This window comes from Hemitrygon akajei, chromosome 4 (genome assembly GCF_048418815.1).
Source record: "Hemitrygon akajei chromosome 4, sHemAka1.3, whole genome shotgun sequence".
Lineage (NCBI taxonomy): Eukaryota > Metazoa > Chordata > Chondrichthyes > Myliobatiformes > Dasyatidae > Hemitrygon > Hemitrygon akajei.
The window spans coordinates 198,305,288-198,328,010 of NC_133127.1; the positions used below are offsets into that span (position 1 = coordinate 198,305,288).

Below are 22,723 nucleotides of genomic sequence, written 5' to 3' on the forward strand. Positions count from 1 at the left end.
TTTCTCTTTCAGTCCCCCATCTTTCATTAGAGAAACCTTTAACTTTTCAGGTACGGGAGACTTCATCACAATTGAGTATATAAGGAATGGGAAGAGGCAGGAACATAATATTGAAATAAAGGATCTGAGGAAATTATAAACTGCACAGTATAAACTCCTTGGATGGAACAATCATACAATGAAGAGAGAAGTAAATTTAGTCAGGCTGCCCTGTCTAGAGTTTAGAAGATGGAGAGCTGATCTAACTGGAACATACAAAAGGACTTGACAGAAATATTGGGAAGTTTTTTTTCAGACAGGAGTTTCATATAGAATCTAGAAGAGCACAGCACAATACAGGCCCTTTGACTCAAGTTTATTCATTTAGAGTTGTAGCGCAGAACAGGCCCATCCAGCCTGCTGAGCCACATTGCCCTGTAACCCACCTGTTTAAATCTAGCCTAATCACAGGACAATTTACAGTGACAAACTAACTAACCAGTGTATCTTTGGACTGTGGGAGGAAACTCATGCATTCTCAGGAAGAATGTATAAACTCCTTACAAACGGCACTGGAATTGAACTCCAAATTCCAAACTCCAGAACATCCTGAGCTGTAATAGTCTCGCGCTGACCACTGCACTACCTGCTCCAAGATCAGCATACACAAAATGCTGGAGGAACTCAGCAAGTTGGGCAGCATCTATGCAAATGAATAAACAGTTGACATTTTGAGTTGAGACCCTTCTTCAGGACTGGAAAAGGAAGGGGGAAGATGTCAGAATAAAAAGGTGCCAGGGGTGGAAGGAGGCTAGCTAGAAGGTGATAGGTGAAGCCAGCTGGGTGGGAAAGATGGAGAGCTGAATAGGAAGGAATCTGATAGGATAGGAGAAAGGGAAGGAGGAGGGGACCCGGGGGGAGGTGTTGGGCAGGTGAGAAGACGTAATAAACCAGATTAGGGAATAAAAGAAGAGGAAAGGAGGGATTTTTTTTTATCAGAAGTAGAATCTCAGGTACTGCAAGACTCTAACACTTCCCTACCACATAGCCCTCCATTTTTTTTCTATCATTCATGTAGCTACCTAAGAGTTTCTTACATGCCCTTAAATGTATCTGCCTCTACCACCACCCTGGAAGCAAGTTCCACACACCCACAACTCTGTTTTAAAAAACAAAGACAAGCTGCCTCTGACAATCCTGCGTATACTTTCCTCCAATCATCTTAAAATTATGCCCTCACATATTAGCCATCTTCGCCCTGGGAGAAAGGTCTCTGGCTGTCTACTCTATCTATGCCTCTTATCATCTTTTACACCTCTATCAAGTCACCTCTCATCCTCCTTCACTCCAAAGAGAAAAGCTCTAGTTCACTCAATTCATCTTTCAACTAGAGGTCAGTGTTCTGGGTCATTGGTTTCAGAATGTTGGTTTTTAATGTAATAACAAAAATGGTTGTAAATTGTTTAACATCTCTAACCCAGTTAGCATTAGATGATCAGTGGTTGAGGACATTTAAGGTTGTTTAATAATGTTTATTATCACTTCCAGTAAAGTAGAGCAAAATAATTGTTACTCCAGATCCGATGCAGTACAAGAAAAATAATAAGATAAAGAACACAATATTAAATATAAATGCATAAGATAGCTTGTCACATAGATTGATTGTACATCCATAAAGTGACACTAGTCACAGGAGTGTCTGTACATAAGATGCCTCTGACAGGAAATGATATAGTAGTGGTGGTTGAGGGTGTAGAGGGGTGGGTTAGTGAGTGGAGGTGTTGATCAGCCTCAATGCTTGGGTAAGTATCTGTTTTTGTCTGGTGGTCCTGGCATGGATGCTATGTAGATTGTATCCATGAACAAGATTGTTAGATTTTCTTTGGCAAGGTGGTTTGACTAATTTGAGATGGTCTGAAGAGTGGAGACCAACCTTAGTGAAGGGCTCAGACTGCTTGAATTTCTATTCCTCTGATCTTTTGTGTTTTGTCTAACTTTCCTTCTTGTTAGCTGATTTCATTTGGATATTGCATTAGGTTTAAATTTAAATTCAAATGGTCAAATAATATTTGTGGGTAAAGTGATTAAACTCTGTGGTCTGGTGATTTTCAGTGGAGTTTTGACTTCAGAAATTCAATCTCCTGCCATTGCCTGCAAAGACCTTTTGCAAATGTCACAGGTCAGACAGACGGAGGAGCAGTTACCTTGGCTTGCTGCCCTGCCCGAAGAAACACGAAGACATGGAGTACACTTTCTTTGGTCTGCTTCAGTAACTTCTCACTCCTAACTGAAGTAAATGCTTCAAAACAAGCAGAAAGTAACTATCAAGGAGTGAGAGGATTGTTACAACAGCACTAGCATTGACAGTATAAAGCATTAGAGTGACCACAGCACAATTCCTAATGAGTGTGTCTGTGGGACCCTCTTGTACAGTCAGCATAATAAACTGCAGTTACACTCTGTCATTACTTATGCAGAGCTGTGGCCTAAGTACACAGGGCTGCCACGGTATCATAGCAGTCAGTGTGATAGTATGACAGCTCGGGGCGTTGAGTTCGAAGTTCAACTCTTGTGCCATCCGTAAGAATTTTGTACAACCTGTCCATGAAGTACATAGGTTTCTACCAGGTGCTCCAGTTTCCTCCCACAGTCCAAAGGTGTATGGGTTAGTAGATTAATTGGTCATTGCAATTTTTCCTATGATTAGTCTAGGGTTAAATAGCTGGGTGGAAGAGCCTGTTCCACCCTTCATCTCTAAATAAAATGTATAATTGGCATAATTGGGCAGCACAGTAATGTAGTGGTTAGCGTAGCACTTTACAGTGCCAACAATCACCAATCAGAGTTCAATTCCTCCCGTTGTACATTCTCCCTGTGACCACATGGATTTCCTTCAAGTGCACCGGTTTCATCCCACATTCCAAAGATGTACAGGTTAGGGTTAGTGAGTTCTGGGTATGCTATGTTGACAATGGAAGCTTGGTGACACTAGTGGATGCTCAGCACAATCCTTGCTAATTTGATTTGACACAATGATACATTTCACTGCTTTGATGTACATGTAATTAAAGCTAATCTTTAAACTCTTTATAAACAGTCTTTTCTAGTTTCCAGCAATAAAGTAAATCTAACTACACAGTCCCTCAGTTAGATAAGAGCTTAATTCCTGAGAACCATCTGCAAGCCAGTCTCCCAGGAAGTTAGAAATGTCTGATTTTCGTATATCACTCTACATACAATCATTTCATTGAATAAACATTCTTACACTGCCCATAGTTCAACTAGTGAAATAGACCCTGTATCCAGTCATTAATAACCCCTGTAAAACATTTGCAGGATCTGACCTAGCAGCAGTTTGTGTCAACTTTATGCTGGTTGGTTCCTTAGTAAATCCCAAACTGCAGCTAGCAAAACTTAAAACAGCTACCAGGAGTACAGAGCACAGCATTCCCTCAAAGCTATTTACCTTCCCAAATTACTTAAGTCAGGCACACTATGCTGGGTAGTGATAGTTAGCCGCTGTTTCCCTCAGTAAAGTATTTTTAAGCTGATTTGTTCTCTTTTGTTTCTCTACCTTGTGTATGCTAATCAACTGCAGTTACACTTATTACAAGAGATTCTGCAGATGCTGGAAATCCAGAGCAACACACACTGAAATGCTGATAGAAGTCCAGCATGAAGGAAGGGTCACGGCCCAAAACATGCCTGGCAGATCCTGGAAAGTATTGTAAAATCAGAATCATATTTAATACACTGGTACGTGTTGTGAAATTTTTTCGTTTTGTGGCAGCAGTACATTGTAATACATAATACAGGAAAAAAATAGAGGTAGTGATCATGTCTTCATTGTCCATTCAGAAATCTGCTGGCCATGGAGAAGAAACTGTTCCCAAAACATTAAGTGTGTGTCTTCAGGCTTCTGTACCTATTCCTTGACAGTAGCAATGAGAAAAGGGCATGTCCTGGGTGATGGGGGTCCTTAATGATTGATGCCATCTTTTTACCATACGTATTGCCTTTTGAAGGTGTCCACGATGCTCGGGAGGCTAGTGCCCATGTCTTGGGAGACAGCAGCCTTTTAACAAAGTTCAATGTTGCCTCTCTAGAGCTTGCAGAAGTAATCTGCAAATGATGGCCATGGCATGTCAACGTCATTGATTTCCTGAATGGAAATTTAGAAGATGCTCAAAACAATAGCCTCAAAATCCTTGGGACCTGATTTATAAGGATAGGTTGAATAAGTTAGATTATAGAACAGTAGAACATAGTACAGACCTTTTAACCCACTCTAAGATCAATCTAATACTTCTCTCCTACATAGCCCTCCATAATTTAGGACTTTATTCCCTGGAGTGTGGGAGAATGAGAGGTGATCTGATAAAGGTACACAGAATTATGAGGAGTATAGATAGGGTAAATGCAAGTAGGGTTTTCCCACTGAGGTTGGATTGGGTAAGACTAGAACTAGGGGTCATGGGTTAAGAGTGAAAGGTGAAATATTTAAGGGGAACCAAAGGGGAACTTCACTTGGAGTGTGGAACGAGCTGCCAGCAGAAGTGGTGGATGTGGGTTTGATTTCAACATTTAAGAAAAGTTTGGCTAGGTACATGAAAGGGCAATGATCTAGCTGTGGGTCATTGGGACTAGGTCAGTCCAGTCTAAACAGGCCTAAGGTCCTGCTTCTGTGCTGCAGTATCTATTACTCAAATAAAAATGTGTTAACACTGGGAGCTTGTGTAAATCTGAAATATTTAGTATTGCTTTGCTGCCAGTTCTGAGGTATGTCATGTACTTGGAAGTGAAGCTAATTGGTAAGACATACAAATGCTGGAGGAACTCGGCAGTCAAGTAGCATCTATGGAGGGGAATAAACAGTCAACATTTTGAGCCAAGAACTAATTGGTGTGCAGAAGACGAGCAACAAAATTGTCCCACTGCTTGTATAGTATACTGACAGTAGGAGTCCATTGGGTGTTTATTCCGGCCTTGTTAATTTAGTTCACGTGTGGATGGTCTCCTGTGCCAATGGGACTCGGTATAAGAATCACCCTCTCTCTATCTGCATTGCTTCACTCTGTATTGAATCTTCACTGTAAATTGGACTTCACCCAATGTGACCATGCCCTGCTGTCACCCTTTTTAGGTTCTTGCAATCAAGCTGGCAGAGAAAGAAGGGGCTCGGATCGTGTTGGCTACAGATCCTGATGCAGATAGACTGGCTGTGGCAGAACAGCAAGAGGAGTAAGTATTGTACCTTGATGCCTAAACAAACATTTTAATACTTCAAGTAAAGCAGTGCTGTTCATGTACACATGAACTTTATTAGATACCTGACCAACACCTTTGTCACAGGTCCATTATTTATTGAGATACAGCACAGAGTAGGCCCTTCCAGCTCTTTGCGCTGCACTGCCCAGCAACCCCCAATTTAACCGTAGCCTAGTCACAGGACAATTTACAATGACCGATTAACCTATCAACTGATACACCTTTGGACTGTGAGAGGAAACTGAAGCACCCAGAGGAAACCCCAGCAGTCACAGGGAAAGTATACTGACCCCTTACAGGCAGGTCACTGGTACTGTAAAGCATTGTTCTGCCTCTTTAGGCAGTGGTCAGCATGGAACGTCCTGCAGACACTACACGAGAAGGACTCAGTGGACGTAGTGGAGTGCTGATGATACAAAGATTGGAGGTGTAGTGGACAGTGAGGAAGGTTGGCTGATGGTGGGAGTGGCCCTCCCAGTCAGATCCTTTCCGCATGCCCAGAGCATCGCCCCCACAACCCGCTACCTCCAGAATGACTGTAGTGAAGGAGAGATTGTAGCTCACCTCTTTGTGGACTGTGGGTTTGTGAAGAGGGTGTGGAGAAAGTTGCAAGGGTCTGTGTCATGATTCACCCCAGGTAGCTGTGTGACAGAGGACTCTCTGAACTATGGGCTGTTTCTAGGGTGAGACGCACGGCGATGGACATCAAGCGCTGCTGGCAGATCATCAACTCGATGAAAGACTCTCTTTGGTCTGCCAGCACGTCGAAATGTCCGTGGAGGAAAGCTGCTGACTGACACTTTCCCAGCTTCAGGAGTAGGTGCTGAGGGACGCACTGAAGCTCGGTGCAGCCAACGTAAAGGCTTGGTGGGGAAGAATGACAGTGTAGGATTCTTCTGCTACTGGAGAGAGAGGGCCAGAGTTGAGTGAGGAAGTCCCACAATTATTGGATACCACCCCAGCGGATCACATGAGCGCAACAGTTCCATTGATTGATATGTGGGTATGTTATTGAACAATACTGAAAGCATCAACTTTGAATGTAAAGAATGACCCCACTTAATTAGACCCTCCTTGGAGTACTGTGTTCAGTTCCGGTCACCTCACTGCAGAAAGGATATGGATACTATAGAGAGAGTGCAGAGGAGATTTACAAGGATGTTACCTGGATTGGGGAGCATGCCTTATGAGAATAGGTTGAGTGAACTTGGGCTTTTCTCCTTTGAGCGACGGAGGATGAGAGGTGACCTGAAAGGTCAAGACAATGAGATAGGTATAAGATGATGAGAGGCATTGATCATGTGGATAGTCAGAGGCTTTTTCCCAGGGCTGAAATGGCTAACACGAGGGGGCATAGTTTTAAGGTGCTTGGAAGTAGGTACAAGGGGGGATGTCAGAGGTACATTTTTCCACACAGAGAGTGGTGGGTGCATGGAATGCACTGTCAGCAAAGGTGGTAGAGGTGGATACAATAGGGTCTTTTAAGAGCCTCGTAGATAAGTACTTGGAGCTATGCGGTAGGGAAATTCTAGGCAGTTTCTGGAGTACGTTACATGGTCGGCACAACATTGTGGGCTGAAGGGCCTGGAATGTGCTGTAGATTTTTATGCTCTGTGTTCTAATGAAAAAGCGATGTAATATTCTAGGCTAATGGAGAAGGAGCAGCAGTTTTCATTTAAAATTGATGAATTTGTTTATCATCATGACAAGGTACAGTGAAAAGCTTTTCTCGGATACTGTTCATACAGAGCCGGAAATTGGAACTAGACAGGAGAATAGTTTAGCTCATGGTGGAGTGGCGGAGCAGACTCAATGGGCCGAATGGCCTACTTCTGCTCCTTTGTCTTGTGATTTTGAAAAGATAAATTCATTGCATCAATGCATTGAGTTAGTACAAGGGAAAACAGTAACAGGACAATAAAATGAGAGAGACCAGTGGACTAATCAAATCTATTTTGAGGAGGAATTTCTTTAGTCAGAGGGTGGTGAATGTGGAATTTATTGCCACAGACAGCAGTATTGGCCTAGTCATTTGGTTTACAGTATTTAAAGCAGAGGTTGATAGGTTTTTGATTAGTATGGGTGCAAACTTTATGGAGAGAAGGCAGGAGAAAGGAGTTGAGGGATAATGATGTAATGATGGACAGCCTCAATGGGCCAAATGGCCTAATCCTGCTCCTGTGTCTTATGGGAATAAATAAAGAAGGTTGTGTCAGATAAGGAGGAGCTACAGTGTGGCAGAATTAAATAGTGTTACAGGAGTGACGATGTCATCTCTGCAGGAAGGCACAGATTTCATCCAGAACTCTCTGAAAGGAAATAGTTGGACCAGTCAGGTATCTCATTCAGAAGCTAACATAGACAAGGCATGCACTAACGAAGATTCTGTAGATGCTGGAAATCCAGAACAACACACAAAATCTTGGAGGAACTCAGCAGGTCAGGTGGCATCTATGGAGGGGAATAAATTATGAAGGGTCTCAGCCTGAATCATTGACTATTCATTTTCATAGATGCTGCCTGATCTGCTGAGTTTCTCTAGCATTTTGTGTGCATAGATGAGGTACTGAATGTCCTCCTGCTGCTGTGCCATTTCTGAATAGTTGTATCTGATGGCAACTGTATCTCATGCAACCTGTAATTTAAAAAGAAGTCTCTTTATGTTCAATTCTCATTCCTGTCAGAGGTTTGCATTCCAGTTCCAACTACTGGTGCTTTGTGGATGTAAACATTTACATCTCCCATCTTGGGATTATCCTTTGGCCAGCTGATCTCCCATGGTAGCAATGCAGTTCCCTGTTGGTAAGCTGTCTTTGGTGTGTTTCCAGCATTAGAACAATTGCACTCAACTGAATATCCAGTGTATGCTGTTAATTATGCATATCTCACGAGGTTCAGTTAAGCAAGTTAGGATTTTTTTCTTGAGAGCAAAGGAAGGCGAAAGGTGACTGGATAGAGGTTTACAAGATGATAAGGGGCATAGGTAGTGAGCCATTGATGTTTTTCCCGGGGCAGAAATGGCTAATGCAAGGGGACGTAATTTTAAGACAGTTGGAGGAAAGTATGGGGGGTGGAGGTGAATGTCTGGGATTTTTTTTTTACTCAGTGATCAGTGCATGGAATGTACCACCAGGAGCAGTGGTAGAGGCAGAAACACTAGGGACATTTAAAACAAGAGAAAATCTGATGCTGGAAATCTGAGCAACACACACAAAATACTGGAGGAACCCAGCAGTCCAGGCAGCATCTGTGGGAAAAAGCACAGTTGGCGTTTTGGGCCAAAACCCTTTGGCAGGACTGTTTAGATATGTACATGGATGATAGAAAAATGGAGAGTTATGTGATTTGGAAGGATTAGACTGATCTTGGAGTAGGTTAAAGGGGTGGTACTATATTGTGGACTGAAGGACCTGTACTCTGCTGGACTTTAGTATGTTCTAATTAAATGTGGAATGTAAATAGGAGACCCAACAGTTTAATCAAGAAGTCAGGGTAATACACTACTCCCTCAACCACTGCACACAGTATAATCGGTATAAGATTAGACAAAATAGATCAGACTATGCAATTTAAATGCCATGGCCTTTGGAAGCAATGCATGGAACGTAGAGGTTTCACAGGAACTGCAAGGTGACCCCGTATGTCACTGCAGGGCACTCTGCACACTAAAAGATAAAACTGCTAAATAAACTTTGGGTTTGTACATCTTTTAAAATTTGAAAGGAAGTTCAGTGGAAAAGGTCAGGGTTACAAAATTGTGAGGGGTGAGAGAGGGTAAATGGAAGCAGGCATTTTCCACTGAGGTTGGGTGAACTGGAGGTCATGGGTGAAAGGTGAAATGTTTCAGGGGGACCTGAAGGAGAGCTACTTCACTCAGAGGCTGGTGAGAGTGTGGAACGAGCTGTCAGTGGAAGTGGTAGATGCGAGTTTGATCTCAATTTTTAGGGTCATAAAGTCGTAAAGAAGTATAGCACAGAAACAGACCTTTCAGCCCATCTAGTCCATGCCAAAACTATTTAAACTGCCTTTTCCCAACGACCTACACCAGGACCATAGCCCTCCATATCCCTACTATCCATGTACCTATCCAAACTTCTCTTAAATGTTGAAATCGAGCTTGCATGCACCACTTGTGCTGAGCACTCGTTCCACACTCTCACGACCCTCTGAGTGAAGAAGTTTCCCCCTCATATTTCCCTTAAAGTTCTCCCCTTTCACCCTTAACCCATGATCTCTGGTTGTAGTCCCACCCAACCTCAGTAGAAAAAGCCTGCTTGCATTTACCCTGTCTATACCCTTCATACTTTGGTATACATCTTTCAAATCTCGTCTCAATGTTTTAAAGAATATGGTCCTAACATATTCAATCTTTCCTACTCAAGTCCTCCAGACCCAGCAACAGCCTTGTAAATTTTCTCTGCATTGTTTCAACCTGATTACATCTTTCCTGTAGATAGGTGACCAAAACTGCGCACAATACTCCAAGTAGGCCTCACCAACATCTTGTACAACTTCAACATAGCATTCCAAACATTGATTTATGAAAGCCAGTGTGCCAAAAGCTTTCTTTGCAACCCTATCTACCTGTGACGCCACTTTGAACAAATTATGGAATTGTGATCCCTGATCTCTTTGTTCAACCACATTCCTCAGTCCCCTACTATTACTGTATAAGACCTAGCTTACCAAAGTGCAAAACCTTACACTTATTTGCATTGAATTCCATCTGCATTTTTCAGCCCATTTTCCCAGCTGATGCAGATCCCTCTGCAAGCAATGAAACTTTCTTCACTGTCCTCTACATCCCCAATCTTGGTGTCATCTGCAAATTTGCTAATCCAGTTAACCACATTATTATCCAGATCATTGATTTAGATGACAAACAACAAAGGACGTAACACCACACACAAAATGCTGTAGGAACTCAGCAGGCCAGGCAGCATCTATGGAAAAGAGTACAGTGGACGTTTCAGGCTGAGACCCTTTATCAGGACTGGAGAGAAAAAAAAAGATGATGAGTCTGAGTAAGAAGGTGGGGTGAGGGCTTTGTAGTGGGATCTGGTTTGAGATGGTATATCACCTTGTGTTTCTTCATCCCCTCGCCCCACCTTCTAACTCAGAATCCTCTTTTTTTTTTCCCCCTCCAGTCGTGATGAAGGGTCTCGGCCAGAAACGTCAACTATACCCTTCCATAGATGCTATCTGGCCTGCTGAGTTCCTCCAGCATTTTCTGTGTGTTGCTTGGATTTCCACTATCTGGAGATTTCCTTGTGTTTGTGAAAGGATGCAGCACCAAACCCTGAGGCCCACCACTGGTCACAGGCATCCAGTCAGAGAGGCAGCCCTCTACTACCACTCTCTGGCTTCTCCCACAAAGATAATGTCTAATCCAATTTACTACCTTATCATGAATGCCGAGTGACCAGCTTCCCACATGGGACCTTGTCAAATGCCTTACTAAAGTCCATGTAGAATCAGAATCAGAATCAGACTTTAATCGCCAAGTACCTATGCACATACAAGGAATTTACTTCCGGCAGATGGTGTCTCTCTGCTCATAACAATAATAATGATAAATATAAATGAAAATATAGATTATACATACAGGTAGTGCAATCCAAGTAATAGTTAGCCGACAGTTAACCGGCAGTTAACTGTTCAGCAAAGTGACCGCAGTAGGGAAAAAACTTCTCCAGTGCCTATTAGTCTTAGTCTGGAGGGATCTGAAGCATCTACCAGACAGAAGCAGATCAAACAGTCCGTGCGCAGGATGGGAGGAGTCCTTTATGATGTTCCCCGCCCTCTTCTTCAACCTGGAAGAGTACAGGTCCACAATAGAGGACAGGGAGGCTCCAATGATGCGCTCGGCAGTCCTCACTGTGCGCTTTAGTCTGGTTCTATCCTGCTTGGTGGCGGCTCCAAACCACACAATGATGGAGGTGCACAGGACAGACTCAATGACTGCAGTGTAGAACTGCAGCAGCAATTCCTGAGGCAGACCGTATCTCCTCAAGAGCCGCAGGAAATACATCCGCTGCTGGGCCTTCTTCAGGATGGAGCTGATGTTCTGCTCCCACTTCAGATCCTGAGAGATGGTGGTTCCCAGGAACCTGAAGTTCTCCACGGTGGACACAGGGCTGCTGCGGACTGTGAGGGGAGACATAGCGGAGGGATGTCTCCTGAAATCCACTATCATCTCCTTTGTCTTGAGCGTGTTCAGCTCCAGATATAGGCAACATGCACTGCCTTGCGTTCATCCATTTTCCTGGTAACTTCCTCGAAAAATTCTACAAGATTAGTTAGACATGACCTACCACGCACAAAGCCATCCGGTCCCTTAGAGTACTTTCCAATAACTTTCCCACAACTGATGTCAAACTCAGCAGCCCATAATTTTCTGGTTTCTGTTTAGAGCCTTTTTTAAAGAGTGGAACAATATTGGCTATCCTCCAATTTTCTGGTACCTCTCCTATTGCTAAGGAGATCTCTGCTAGGTCCCCAACAATTTCTACACTTGCCTCCAGTAGGGAACCAAGGAATGCCATGTCAGGCCCTGGGGATTTATCCACCCTGATTTGCCTCAGTAGCAAGCACCTCCTTCTCTGTAATCTGTACAAGATCCATGAAGTTGATGCTGCTTTGCCTCACTTCCATGTATCCGTCTTCTGAATAAATGCAGATGCAAAGAATGTATTTAAGATCTCCCCCCTCTGTTTTGGCTGCACACAGGGATTACTATTCTGGTCTTCAAGAGGACCAAATATATCCCTTGCAATCCTTTTGCTCTTAACATATCTGTAGAATCCTTTGGCATTCTCCTTCAGCTTGTCTGCATTCTTCCTTCTAGGCTTCCTCATTTCTTTAAGTGTTCTACATTTATGGTACTCATAACATTTTATTTGTTCCTACTTGCCTATACCTGCTATGCACCTCCTTTTCTCTTAAGCAGGGCCTCAATATCTCTTAAAAAGCAAGGTTTCCTACATTTGTTATCTTTACCTTTCATTATGACAGGCACATACAAGCTATGTACTTTCAAAATTTCGGTTTTGAAGGCTTCCTACTTTCCAATTACACCTTTGCCAGAAAACAGCTTGTCCCAATCCACACTTGCCAGATCATTTCTGATACCATCAAAATTGGCCTTTCGCCAATTTAAAAACTCAACCCATGGATCACACCTATCTCTTTGCATATTTACTTTAAAACTAATGGCATTGTGGTCACTGGATGCAAAGTGTTCCCCTACACAAACTTCTGTCACCTGCCCTGTCTCATTTTCGAATAGCAGATCTAGTAGTACACACTCTCTTGTTGGACATCTATGTACTGATCAAGGAAACTTTCCTGAACACATTTGACAAACTTTATCCCATCTAGTCCCTTTACAGTATGGGATTCCCAGCAATGTGTAGAAAGTTAAAATCACCTACAATAACAACCTTATGTTTCTCGCAACAGTCTGCAATCTCTTTGCAAATTTGTTCCTCTAAATCCTTAGGAATGTTGAGTGGTCAATAGTATAACCCCATTAATGTGGTCATACCTTTCTTATTTCTCAGTTCCACCCATAACGCATTACTAGTCAAGTTCTCTGGTCTATCCTGATGGAGCACTGCCGTGGCATTTTCCCAGACTAGTGGAGAAATTTGAACAAATACATGGATGGGGGGGGGGGGGGGGGGTATAGTCTGGCTGCAGATCGATGAGCCTAGGCAGATTAACAGTTCATCATGGACCAGATGGGCCAAACAGTATGATTCTGTGCTGTAGTGTTCTATGACTCTTAACTATAGAACATCACAGCACAGAAACAGACCTCTTGGCCCTTCTTGGCTGTGCCAAACCATTTTTCTGCCTAGTCCCACTGACCTGCACCTGGCCCATATCCCTCCATACACCTCTCATCCATGTACCTGTCCAAGTTTTTCCTAAATGTTAAAAACATTTACCACTTCATCTGGCAGCTCATTCCACACACCCACCACTCTCTATGTGAAGAAGCCCCCCCCCCCATGTTCCCTTTAAACTTCTCCCCCTTCACCCTTAACTCCTGTCCTCTGGTTTTTTTCTCCCTAGCCTCAGTGGAAAAAGCCTGCTTGCATTCACACTGTCTGTACCCATCATAATTTTATATACCTCTATCAAGTCTCCCCTCATTCTTCTATGCTCCAAGGAATAAAGTCCTAACCTATTCAACCTTTCTCTGTAACTCAGTTTCTCAAGTCCCGACAACATCCTTGTAAACCTTCTCTGCACTCTTTCAACCTTATTAATATCCTTCCTATAATTCAGTGACCAAAACTGCACACAATACTCCAAGCTTGGCCTCACCAATGCCTTATACAACCTCACCATAACATTCCAACTCATACGCAATACTTTGATTTATAAAGGCCAATGTACCAAAAGCTCTCTTTACTACCCTATCTACCTGTAATGCCACTTTTAGGGAATTTTGTATCTGTATTCCTAGATCCCTCTGTTCTACTGCACTCCTCAGTGCTCTACCATTTACCTTGTATGTTCTACCTTGGTTTTTCCTTCTAAAGTGCAATATCTCACACTTGTCTATATTAAACTCCATCTGCCATTTTTCAGCCCAATTTTCCAACTGGTCCAGATCCCTCTGCAGGCTTTGAAAACCTTCCTCACTGTCCACTACACCTCCAATCTTTGTATCATCAGCAAATTTGCTGATCCAATTTACCACATTATCATCCAGATCATTGATATAGATGACAAATAACAATGGACCCAGCAGTGATCCCTGTGGCACACCACTAGTCACAGGCCTCCACTCAGAGAAGCAATTCTCCACTACCACTGTCTGACTTCTCCCATTGAGCCAATGTCTAATCCAATTTACTACCTCACCATGTAAACCTAGCGACTGAATCTTCCCATGCGGGACCTTGTCAAAGGCCTTACTGAAGTCCATGTAGACAACACCCACTGCCTTCCCTTCATCCACTTTCTTGTAACCTCCTCGAAAAACTCTAATAGATTTGTTAAACATGACCTACCATGCACAAAGCTGTGTTGGCTCTCCCTAATAATTCCCTGTCTATCTAAATACTTGTAGATCCTATCTCTTAGTACTCCTTCCAATAATTTACCTACTACCGACGTCAAACTTACCGGCCTATAATTTTCCAGATTTATTTTAGAGCCTTTTTTAAACAACTTGAACAACATGAGCTATCCTCTAGTCCTCTGGCAGCTCACCTGTAGATACCAACATTTTAAATATATCTACCAGGGCCCCTGCAATTTCAACTACCAGGGCATTCTCTCACACCTTAGCATCCCTTTGCACCTCACCTCACAGACTGACATACTGGGCTCCCCTGGGTACCTAAAGCATGCTCTACCTCACCACATAGAGTAGTACACTGAGCTCCATCTAAAGCTTCCTGCTTCTCCTGTTTTGATGCAGTGGCATGTGGAAGATTTTCTCTGGCAACGAGCTGGGGGCTCTTCTCGGCTGGTGGATGTTTCACTGTTGGAGGAGTGAACATCTGGATCCAGGTGATGTGAAGAACGTGTACATGCTGGCCACCACTGTCTCTTCCAAAATCCTCCGGGCCCTTGCCATTAGCGAAGGCTTTCACTTCGAGGTAAGGCATAGGGATTGAGGCATTTTAGATACTTTGGTGATGTTATTGGATCTGTCTGTTTATAGTTGTTTTCTTTGAAGTTTAACAATTCATTGTCTCCATCTATTTTAAGTAGTTCTTATAAACATGTAACTGTTCAGAATTTTTCTTAGTGGTCACAATATGTATATGCAGTTGTTCAGTATGTTCAAAGTACATAAATGTTTCCATATACAACCCTGAGGTTTGTTTTCTTGCGGGCCTAGTCAGCAAATCCAAGAAATCAATGAAAGACCACACCCAACAGGGTGGACAACAACCAATGTGCAAAAACCAACAAACTGTGCAAATACAAAATTAATAATAATAATAAATAAGCAATAAATATAGAGAACATGAGATGAAGAGTCCTTGAAAGTGAATCCGTAGGTTGTAGGAACAGTACAGCGATGGAATAAGTTAAATTTTCAAGAGCCTGATCATTGAGTGGTAATAACTGTTCCTGAGCCTGGTTAGGTCCTGAGGTTTCTGTGCCACCTTCCTGATGGCAGCAGTGAGAAGAGAGTATGTTCAGGGTGGTGGGGCTCCCTGATGATGGTTGCTGCTTTTCTGCAACACCACTCTGTAGATGTACTCAATGGCAGGGAGGGCTTTATCCGTGATGGGGTGGCCCCTTTCCACTATTTTTTTTTTTTTTTTTTAACAGAGTTTTCCAATAAAGAGCATTAGTGTTTCCATTCCAGGTTATGATGCAGCCAGTCAATGTACTCTCCACTACAAATCTATAGCAGTTTGTTAAAGTTTTAGATATCATGCCAAATCTTCGCAAAATTCTGAGGAAGTAGCGGCATTAGCTTCCAGGAGATGTGGCTTAATCAAAGCCAGTGGCATGAGCTACAGGGCAATAGAGGTGTGGTGCAGTTAAAACAGAAAGCAACAAATACTGGACTGAGAGTGTTGTATTTGAATCCACGCAGCATAAGAAATAAAATAGACAATCTTGGAATTCAGCTACAGATTGGCAAGAATGACGTTGTGGCCATCTCTGAAACTTGGCTAAAGGATGGCTGCCATTGGGAGCTGAACAGCCAAGGACATATGGTATATCAGAAAGATAGGTTAGTAGGTGGGGGGTGGTGGTGGTGTGGCTCTGTGTATAAGAAATAATATTAAATCATTGGAAAGCGATGACATCGGATTGGAAGGTGTAGAGTCTCTATAGGTTGAGTTAAGAAATGGCAAGAGTAAAAGGACCCTAATGGCAGTTGTATACAGGCCTCCAAACAGCAACCGGGATGTGGATTACAAATTACAACAAGAAATAGAAAAGGCGTGTCAGAAAGGCAATGTCATGATAATTGTTGGAATTTTAACATGAAGTGGATTGGGAAAACCAGGTCAGTTCTGGACCTTGAGAGAGAATTTGTAGATTGTCTAAGGGATGGCTTTTTAGAACAACTTGTTGTTAAGCCCATTAGGGGATCGGCTGTGCTGGATTGGGTGTTGTGCAATGATCTGGAGGTGATAAGAGAGCTTAAGGTTAAGGAACCCTTAGAGAACAGTGATCACAATATGATCGAATTCACATTGAAATTTGAGAGAAAGGGAAAAAATAAAAACCAATGTGTCAGTATTTCAATGGAATAAAAAAGATTACAATAGCATGAAAGGGGAACTGGCTGAAGTTGACTGGAAAGGGACATTTGCAGGAAGGACAGCAGAGCAGCAATGGCTGGAGTTTCTGCAAAAAATGAGGGAACTGCAAGACAGATATATTCCAAATAAGAAGTTTTCAAAGGGAAAAAGGACACTACCATAGCTTACAAGTGAAGTTAGAGCCAAAGTAAACGCAAAAGAGAGGGCATAGAAGGAAGCCAGAGCTAGTCAGAAAATTGAGGATTGGGGAGCTTTTGAAAACTTGCAGAAGGAAACTAAGAAGGTCATTTGAAAGGAAAAGATGAATTATGAGAGGAAGCTGGTGACTAATATCAAAGAAGATACTAAAAGCTTGTTTAAGTATATAAAAGGTAAAAGAGAGTCGAGGGTAGATATAGGACCAATACAAAATGACACTGGAGGTATTGTAATGAGAGATGCAGAGATGGCAGAGGAATTGAATTCGTATTTTGCATCAGTCTTCACAGTGGAAGATGTCTGCAGTATGGCGGACATTCAAGAGTGTCAGAAAGTGAAGTTTATGCAGTGAAAATTACAGCTGAGAAGGTGCTCAGAAAGCTTAATGGTCTGAGGGTGGATAAATCTCCTGGACCTGATGGAATGCACCCTTGGGCTCTGAAGGAAGTAGCTGGAAAGATTGCAGAGGCATTAACGATGATCTTTCAAGAATCGATAGATTCTGGCATTGTACTGGATGACAGGAAAATTGCAAATGTTACTCTGCTATTTAAGAAGGTTGGTAGGGGGGGATGTCACGTGATGACGTAGGATCGAGACGCTGGAACCCAGCTCTCCCGTAAAAAGTTAATAAATTAATGTCTAAATGAAGAAAAGTTAGTCAGTATCTTCTAAAAGTTACTTATAAACTACTCCGGACTGTGTCAAGCAATGCCTCAAAGAAGGAAGATGAAGAAAACTAATACCGGGAAGATTACGCAAGTTGGAACAAGAGCGGGGCCCACGTCTGCCGAGGAACCGCGGTCTCAGGTACGTTGTGCCACCGGCGAGGCGGAACAAGAGACCGCGGCAACAATGGCCATTCCTGAAGGGAAGGGTCATCGTGAATTGCGCAAACGCGAAGGATGGAGCATGCGCAAACGGGAGCAACAAGAACTACAAAGCCCAGCTACCACTGCAACTGAAAGTGACAGTGAATCGGAGGGAGAGTCAAATGTCTCGGAAAGATCAGATGAAGAAGAAGCTAAAAGTCCTTCTAGAAATATAGAAAAGACTTTGAGGCAAATAATGCGTAAATTAGACACATTAAAAATAATCAAAAAAGACTCGAAAAAAAAATGACCAAAATGGAGATTATGCTTGATAAAATGACAAAGAGACAGGAAAAAATGGAAAAAAGAATTACGGACTTGGAAACTACAACGGAGGACATGGTTGAAAGAATGGACAAAATAGAAAATGAAAATGCTGCTTGGGCATCAGAAAGAAAACAATTTATGGAACAAATTGATAAGCTTGAAAATTTCAGTAGACGAAATAATATTAAAATTGTTGGACTTAAAGAAGATATAGAAGGAGAAGACCCAATAAATTTTTTTCAAAAATGGATCCCTGAAAAGTTGGAAATGGAAGGAGAAATTCCAATTGAGATCGAAAGGGCTCATAGATCCTTAAGGCCAAGACCTCGAGCTGATCAAAACCCACGATCAATTTTGATAAAATGCTTACGATACCAAGACAAAGAAAAGATCCTGAAGGCTGCTGCCCAAAGTGCCAAAAATAGAAACGGGCCATTGATGATAGCAGGAAAACCAGTCCTTTTTTACCCTGATATAAGTCACAACCTGTTGAAGAGGAAGAAGGAATTTAACCCAGTGAAAAAAGCCTTATGGGTAAAGGGTTACAAATTTACAATGCGTCATCCAGCAACACTGATAATTTTTTTGGAGGAAGGAAAAAAGGCACTCGTGAGACCACACTTGGAGTATTGTGTGCAGTTTTGGGCTCCTTATTTTAGAAAGGATATATTGATATTGGAGCGGGTTCGTGAGAATAATTTCAGGAATGAAATGGTTACTGTATGAGGAATGTCTGGCAGCTCTTGGGCTGTACTCCCTGGTGGTCAGGAGAATGAGGGGGCATCCCATAGAAACATTCAGAATGTTAAAAGGCCTGAACAGATTAGATATGACAAAGTTATTTTCCATGGTAGGGGATTCTAGGACAAGAAGGCACGACTTCAGGATTGAAGGATGTCCTTTTAGAACTGAGATGTGGAGAAATTACTTTAGTCAAGGGGTGGTAAATCTGTGGAATTTGTTGCCATGAGCAGCTCTGGAAGCCAAGTCATTGGGTGTATTTAAGGCAGAGATAGGTAGGTTCTTGATTAGCCCAGGCATTAAAAGGTATGGGGAGTGGGGATGACTGGAAGAATTGGATCAGCCCATAATTGAATGGCGGAGCAGACTTGATGGGCTGAATGGCCTACTTCTGCTCCTACATTTTATGTTCTTATGGTCTTACTGTGATTTCTTTGTAATGGCACTTGCATTCTAGGCCCAGGATTGATCCTCTGAAATGATAACACTAAGGAGTTTAAAGTTGCTGACCCTCTCCACCTCTGAGTGTACTGCCTCCAGCATTTTGTGTTTGTTGTTCAATATTTTCTGTTTGATTTCCATTCTGCCACTGATCCTTGTTTACTGTCACTCGGTGTGAGTAAGATTGGAACAGATGCCACTGAGGTATCACATTTCAAGTTAGTGTTTCACTATCTTGTGTCTGCTACTCGCCACTGGATATGGATCTGCTAACCACCGACAGGATCATCAGGGTTTCCCTCCTCCCTATTTATGATATTTACCAAGGCCTGAAACATTGTTGACAATCCCTACCATCAGTCAGGAAGGAAGTACAGGATCATCAGGACTAGGAGTGCCAGACTGGGTAATAACCTCTTCTTTCAGGCTGTGAGACTTATGAATATCCTGTCATCACTAGGACAGTGAGCTGTTTACCATTTAGCTGTGCTGTGCACTACATGCATTTTGAATTATATTTTATTAACTTAGTTATCGTAATATTTTGTTTTTATGTGCTGTGTGTGATATATTTTGTGTACTGTGGTCCAGAGGAATGATACTCAGTTTGGTTGTATACATGCAAGTCAGATGACAAACTTAAACTTTAACTTAACAGTGGATCGCAAACACGAGAGCTCTTTGTCCTTACGTTTTAATTACAATTCTCATTCCTGTTCTGACATGTTGGTTCATGGCCACCTCTTGTGCTATGATGGGGGCACCCTCAGGGTGGAGGAGCAACATCTTGTATTCCATCTGGCTAGCCTCCAAACTGACGGCATGAACAGTGATTTCTCCTTCCAGTAAAAAAAATCCTTCCCCCTTCCCTCTAATTCTATTCCCCACACTGGCCTCTTACCTCTTCTCATCTGCCTATTACTACTTCCCTCCCTTTCTCTTATGATACAGTCTCCTCTCCTACCAGACACCTTCCTCTCCATCCCTTTACCTTTCCTACCCTTCTGACTTCACCTCTCACCTTGTAGCTATCCTCCATCCCCTCTCCTTGCCTTTTTATTCTGACATCTTCTCCCTCCTTTTCCAATCCTGATGTCTAGGCCCGAAACAAGTATCTGCAGAATCTCTTGTGTTTAGCTCTTTATCCTCTCCCACTGCTGCTGAATATTTCAGTTTTATTTAGCTGCCTTATCAGCTGGACTAGCTTAGAGATAATAACTTTAGATATTTCTTCACAACACACACAAAATGCTGGAGCAACTCAGCAGGTCAGACAGCATGGGAATAAATAGTCAATGTTTCGGGCCCAGACCCTACATCAGTTGATTGTTTATTCCTGTCCATAGATGTTGCCTGACCTGCTGAGTTCCTCCAGCATTTTGTGTGTGTTGCATTAGAGTTCAACAGAACTGAAGAGGAAGGGTCCAGAATAAGATGGGGGAGGGAAGGGGTACAAGCTGGTGGGTGATAGGTGAGACCAGGTGAGGGGAAGATGGATGAGCAGAAGGTGGTGGGGAATGAGGTTAAGAAGCTGGGTAGTGATAGGTTGTGGTTGTGTATAACCTTGGTGAGACTACACTTGGAGTATGGTGTTCAGTTCTGGGCATGTTATTAGGAAGGATGTGGGTGCAGAGGAGATTTTCCAGGATGCTTCCTGGATTAGGGAGCATGACTTATGTGGAAAGCTCGAGTGAGCTATGACTTTTCTCTGGAGCGAAGAGAGACAGCAAGGAGTGATCTGTATATGAAATGAGCTGTCAGAGTATGTGGTCCACATCCATAGATCCCTCAAAGTTGCCATCCAGTTGATAAAGTTGTCAAAAAGGTGCATGTTGTGTTGGCCTTCACGTCGACGGATTGAGTTCAATAGCCTTAAGATAATGTTGCAGCTCTCTAAAATTCTAGACAAACCACACTTGAGGTATTGTGTTCAGTTCTGCTCACCTCATTGCAAAGGATGTGGAAGCTCTAGAGACGGTGCAGAGGAGATTTGCCTGGATAAAAGGGCATGTCTTATGGGGATAGGTTGAGTGAGTTGGGGCTTTCTCTTTGGAGTGAAGGAGAATGAAAGGTGACTAAATTGAGGTGTGCAAGATGATAGAGGCATAGATAGCGTGGACAGTCAGAGGCTTTCTCTAGAGTATAAATGGCTAATACGAGGGGTATAACTCTAAAGTGAATGGAGGAAATCAGAGAGATAGAGATTTTTACACAGAGAATGATAGGTGCATGAAACATGCTGCTAGACTGGTGGTGCAGACAGATACACTTAAGAGAGTCTTAGATAGACACATGGATTAAAGAATAATGGAGGTCTATTTAGGAGAGAAGAATTAGAAACATAGAAAACCGACAACACAATACAGGCCCTTCGGCCCACAAAGCTGTGCCGAACATGCCCCTACCTTAGAACTACCTAGGCTTTACCCATAGCCCTCTATTTTTCTAAGCTCCATGTAGCCATCCAGGAGTCTCTTAAAAGACCCTATTGTTTCCACCTCCATCACTGTCACCGGCAGCCCATTTCACGCACTCACCACTCTCTGCGTTTATAAAAACCTACCCCTGACATCTCCTCTGTATCTACTTCCAAGTACCTGAAAACTATGCCCTCCCATGCTAGCCATCTCAGACCTGGGGAAAAGCCTCTGACTATCCACACGATTAATGCCTCTCATTATCTTGTACACCTCTATCAGGTTACCTCTCATCCTTCGTCGCTCCAAGGAGAAAAGGCCAAGTTCACTCGACCTATTCTCATAAGGCATGCTCCTCAATCCAGGCAATATCCTTGTAGATCTCCTCTGCACACTTTCTATGGCTTCCACATCCTTCCTGTAGTGAGGCGACCAGAATTGAGCACAGTACTCCAAGTGGGATCTGACCAGGGTCCTATATAGCTGCAACATTACCTCTCGGCTCTTAAACTCAATCCCATGATTGATGAAGGCCAGTGCACCGTATGCCTTAACCACAGAGTCAACCTGTGTAGCAGCTTTGAGTGTCCTATGGACTCGGACCCCAAGATCCTGCTGATCCTCCACACTGCCAAGAGTCTTACCATTAATGTTATATTCTGCCATCATATTTGACCTACCAAAATGAATCACCTCACATTTATCTGGGTTGAACTCCATCTGCCACTTCTCAGCCCAATTTTGGATCCTATCAATGTCCTGCTGTAACCTCTGACAGCCCTCCACACTATCCACAACACCCCCAACCTTTGTGTCATCAGCAAATTTACTAACCCATCCGACCACTTCCTCATCCAGGTCATTTATAAAAATCACAAAGAGTAGGGGTCCCAAAACAGATCCCTGAGGTACACCACTGGTGACTGACCTCCATGCAGAATATGACCTGTCTACAACCACTCTTTACCTTCAGTGGGCAATCCAGTTCCACAAAGCAATGTCCCCTTGGATCCCATGCCCCCTTACTTTCTCAATAAACCTTGCAGGGGTAACTTGTCAAATGCCTTGCTAAGATCCATATACACTACATCTACATCTAGTTGATTGATCTTGGAGTATGTTAAAAAGACAGCCCAAAATTCTGGGCTGAAGGACCAACACTGTGCTGGACTGTTCGATGTTCTATCTGACCTGCTGTGTATTTCCTGTTGTTTCTATGTTGAGTCATGCTTCCAGCGACTGCAGGATTTTGCTTTAGACTGTAGCAGTAGTGAATGCTCTGTAT

General features: G+C 42.9%; 1 protein-coding gene across 1 annotated transcript in view; it reads left to right on the forward strand.

Moving 5' to 3' along the window:
- Nucleotides 1-22,723, forward strand: part of LOC140727108 (glucose 1,6-bisphosphate synthase-like) — a 146,867-nt gene that overhangs the window by 87,010 nt on the left and 37,134 nt on the right. Inside the window, exons 8-9 of the mRNA XM_073044378.1 lie at nucleotides 5,123-5,220; nucleotides 14,687-14,867. Coding sequence (XP_072900479.1) covers nucleotides 5,123-5,220; nucleotides 14,687-14,867 — 279 coding nt within the window. The remainder of the gene's footprint in view (nucleotides 1-5,122; nucleotides 5,221-14,686; nucleotides 14,868-22,723) is intronic.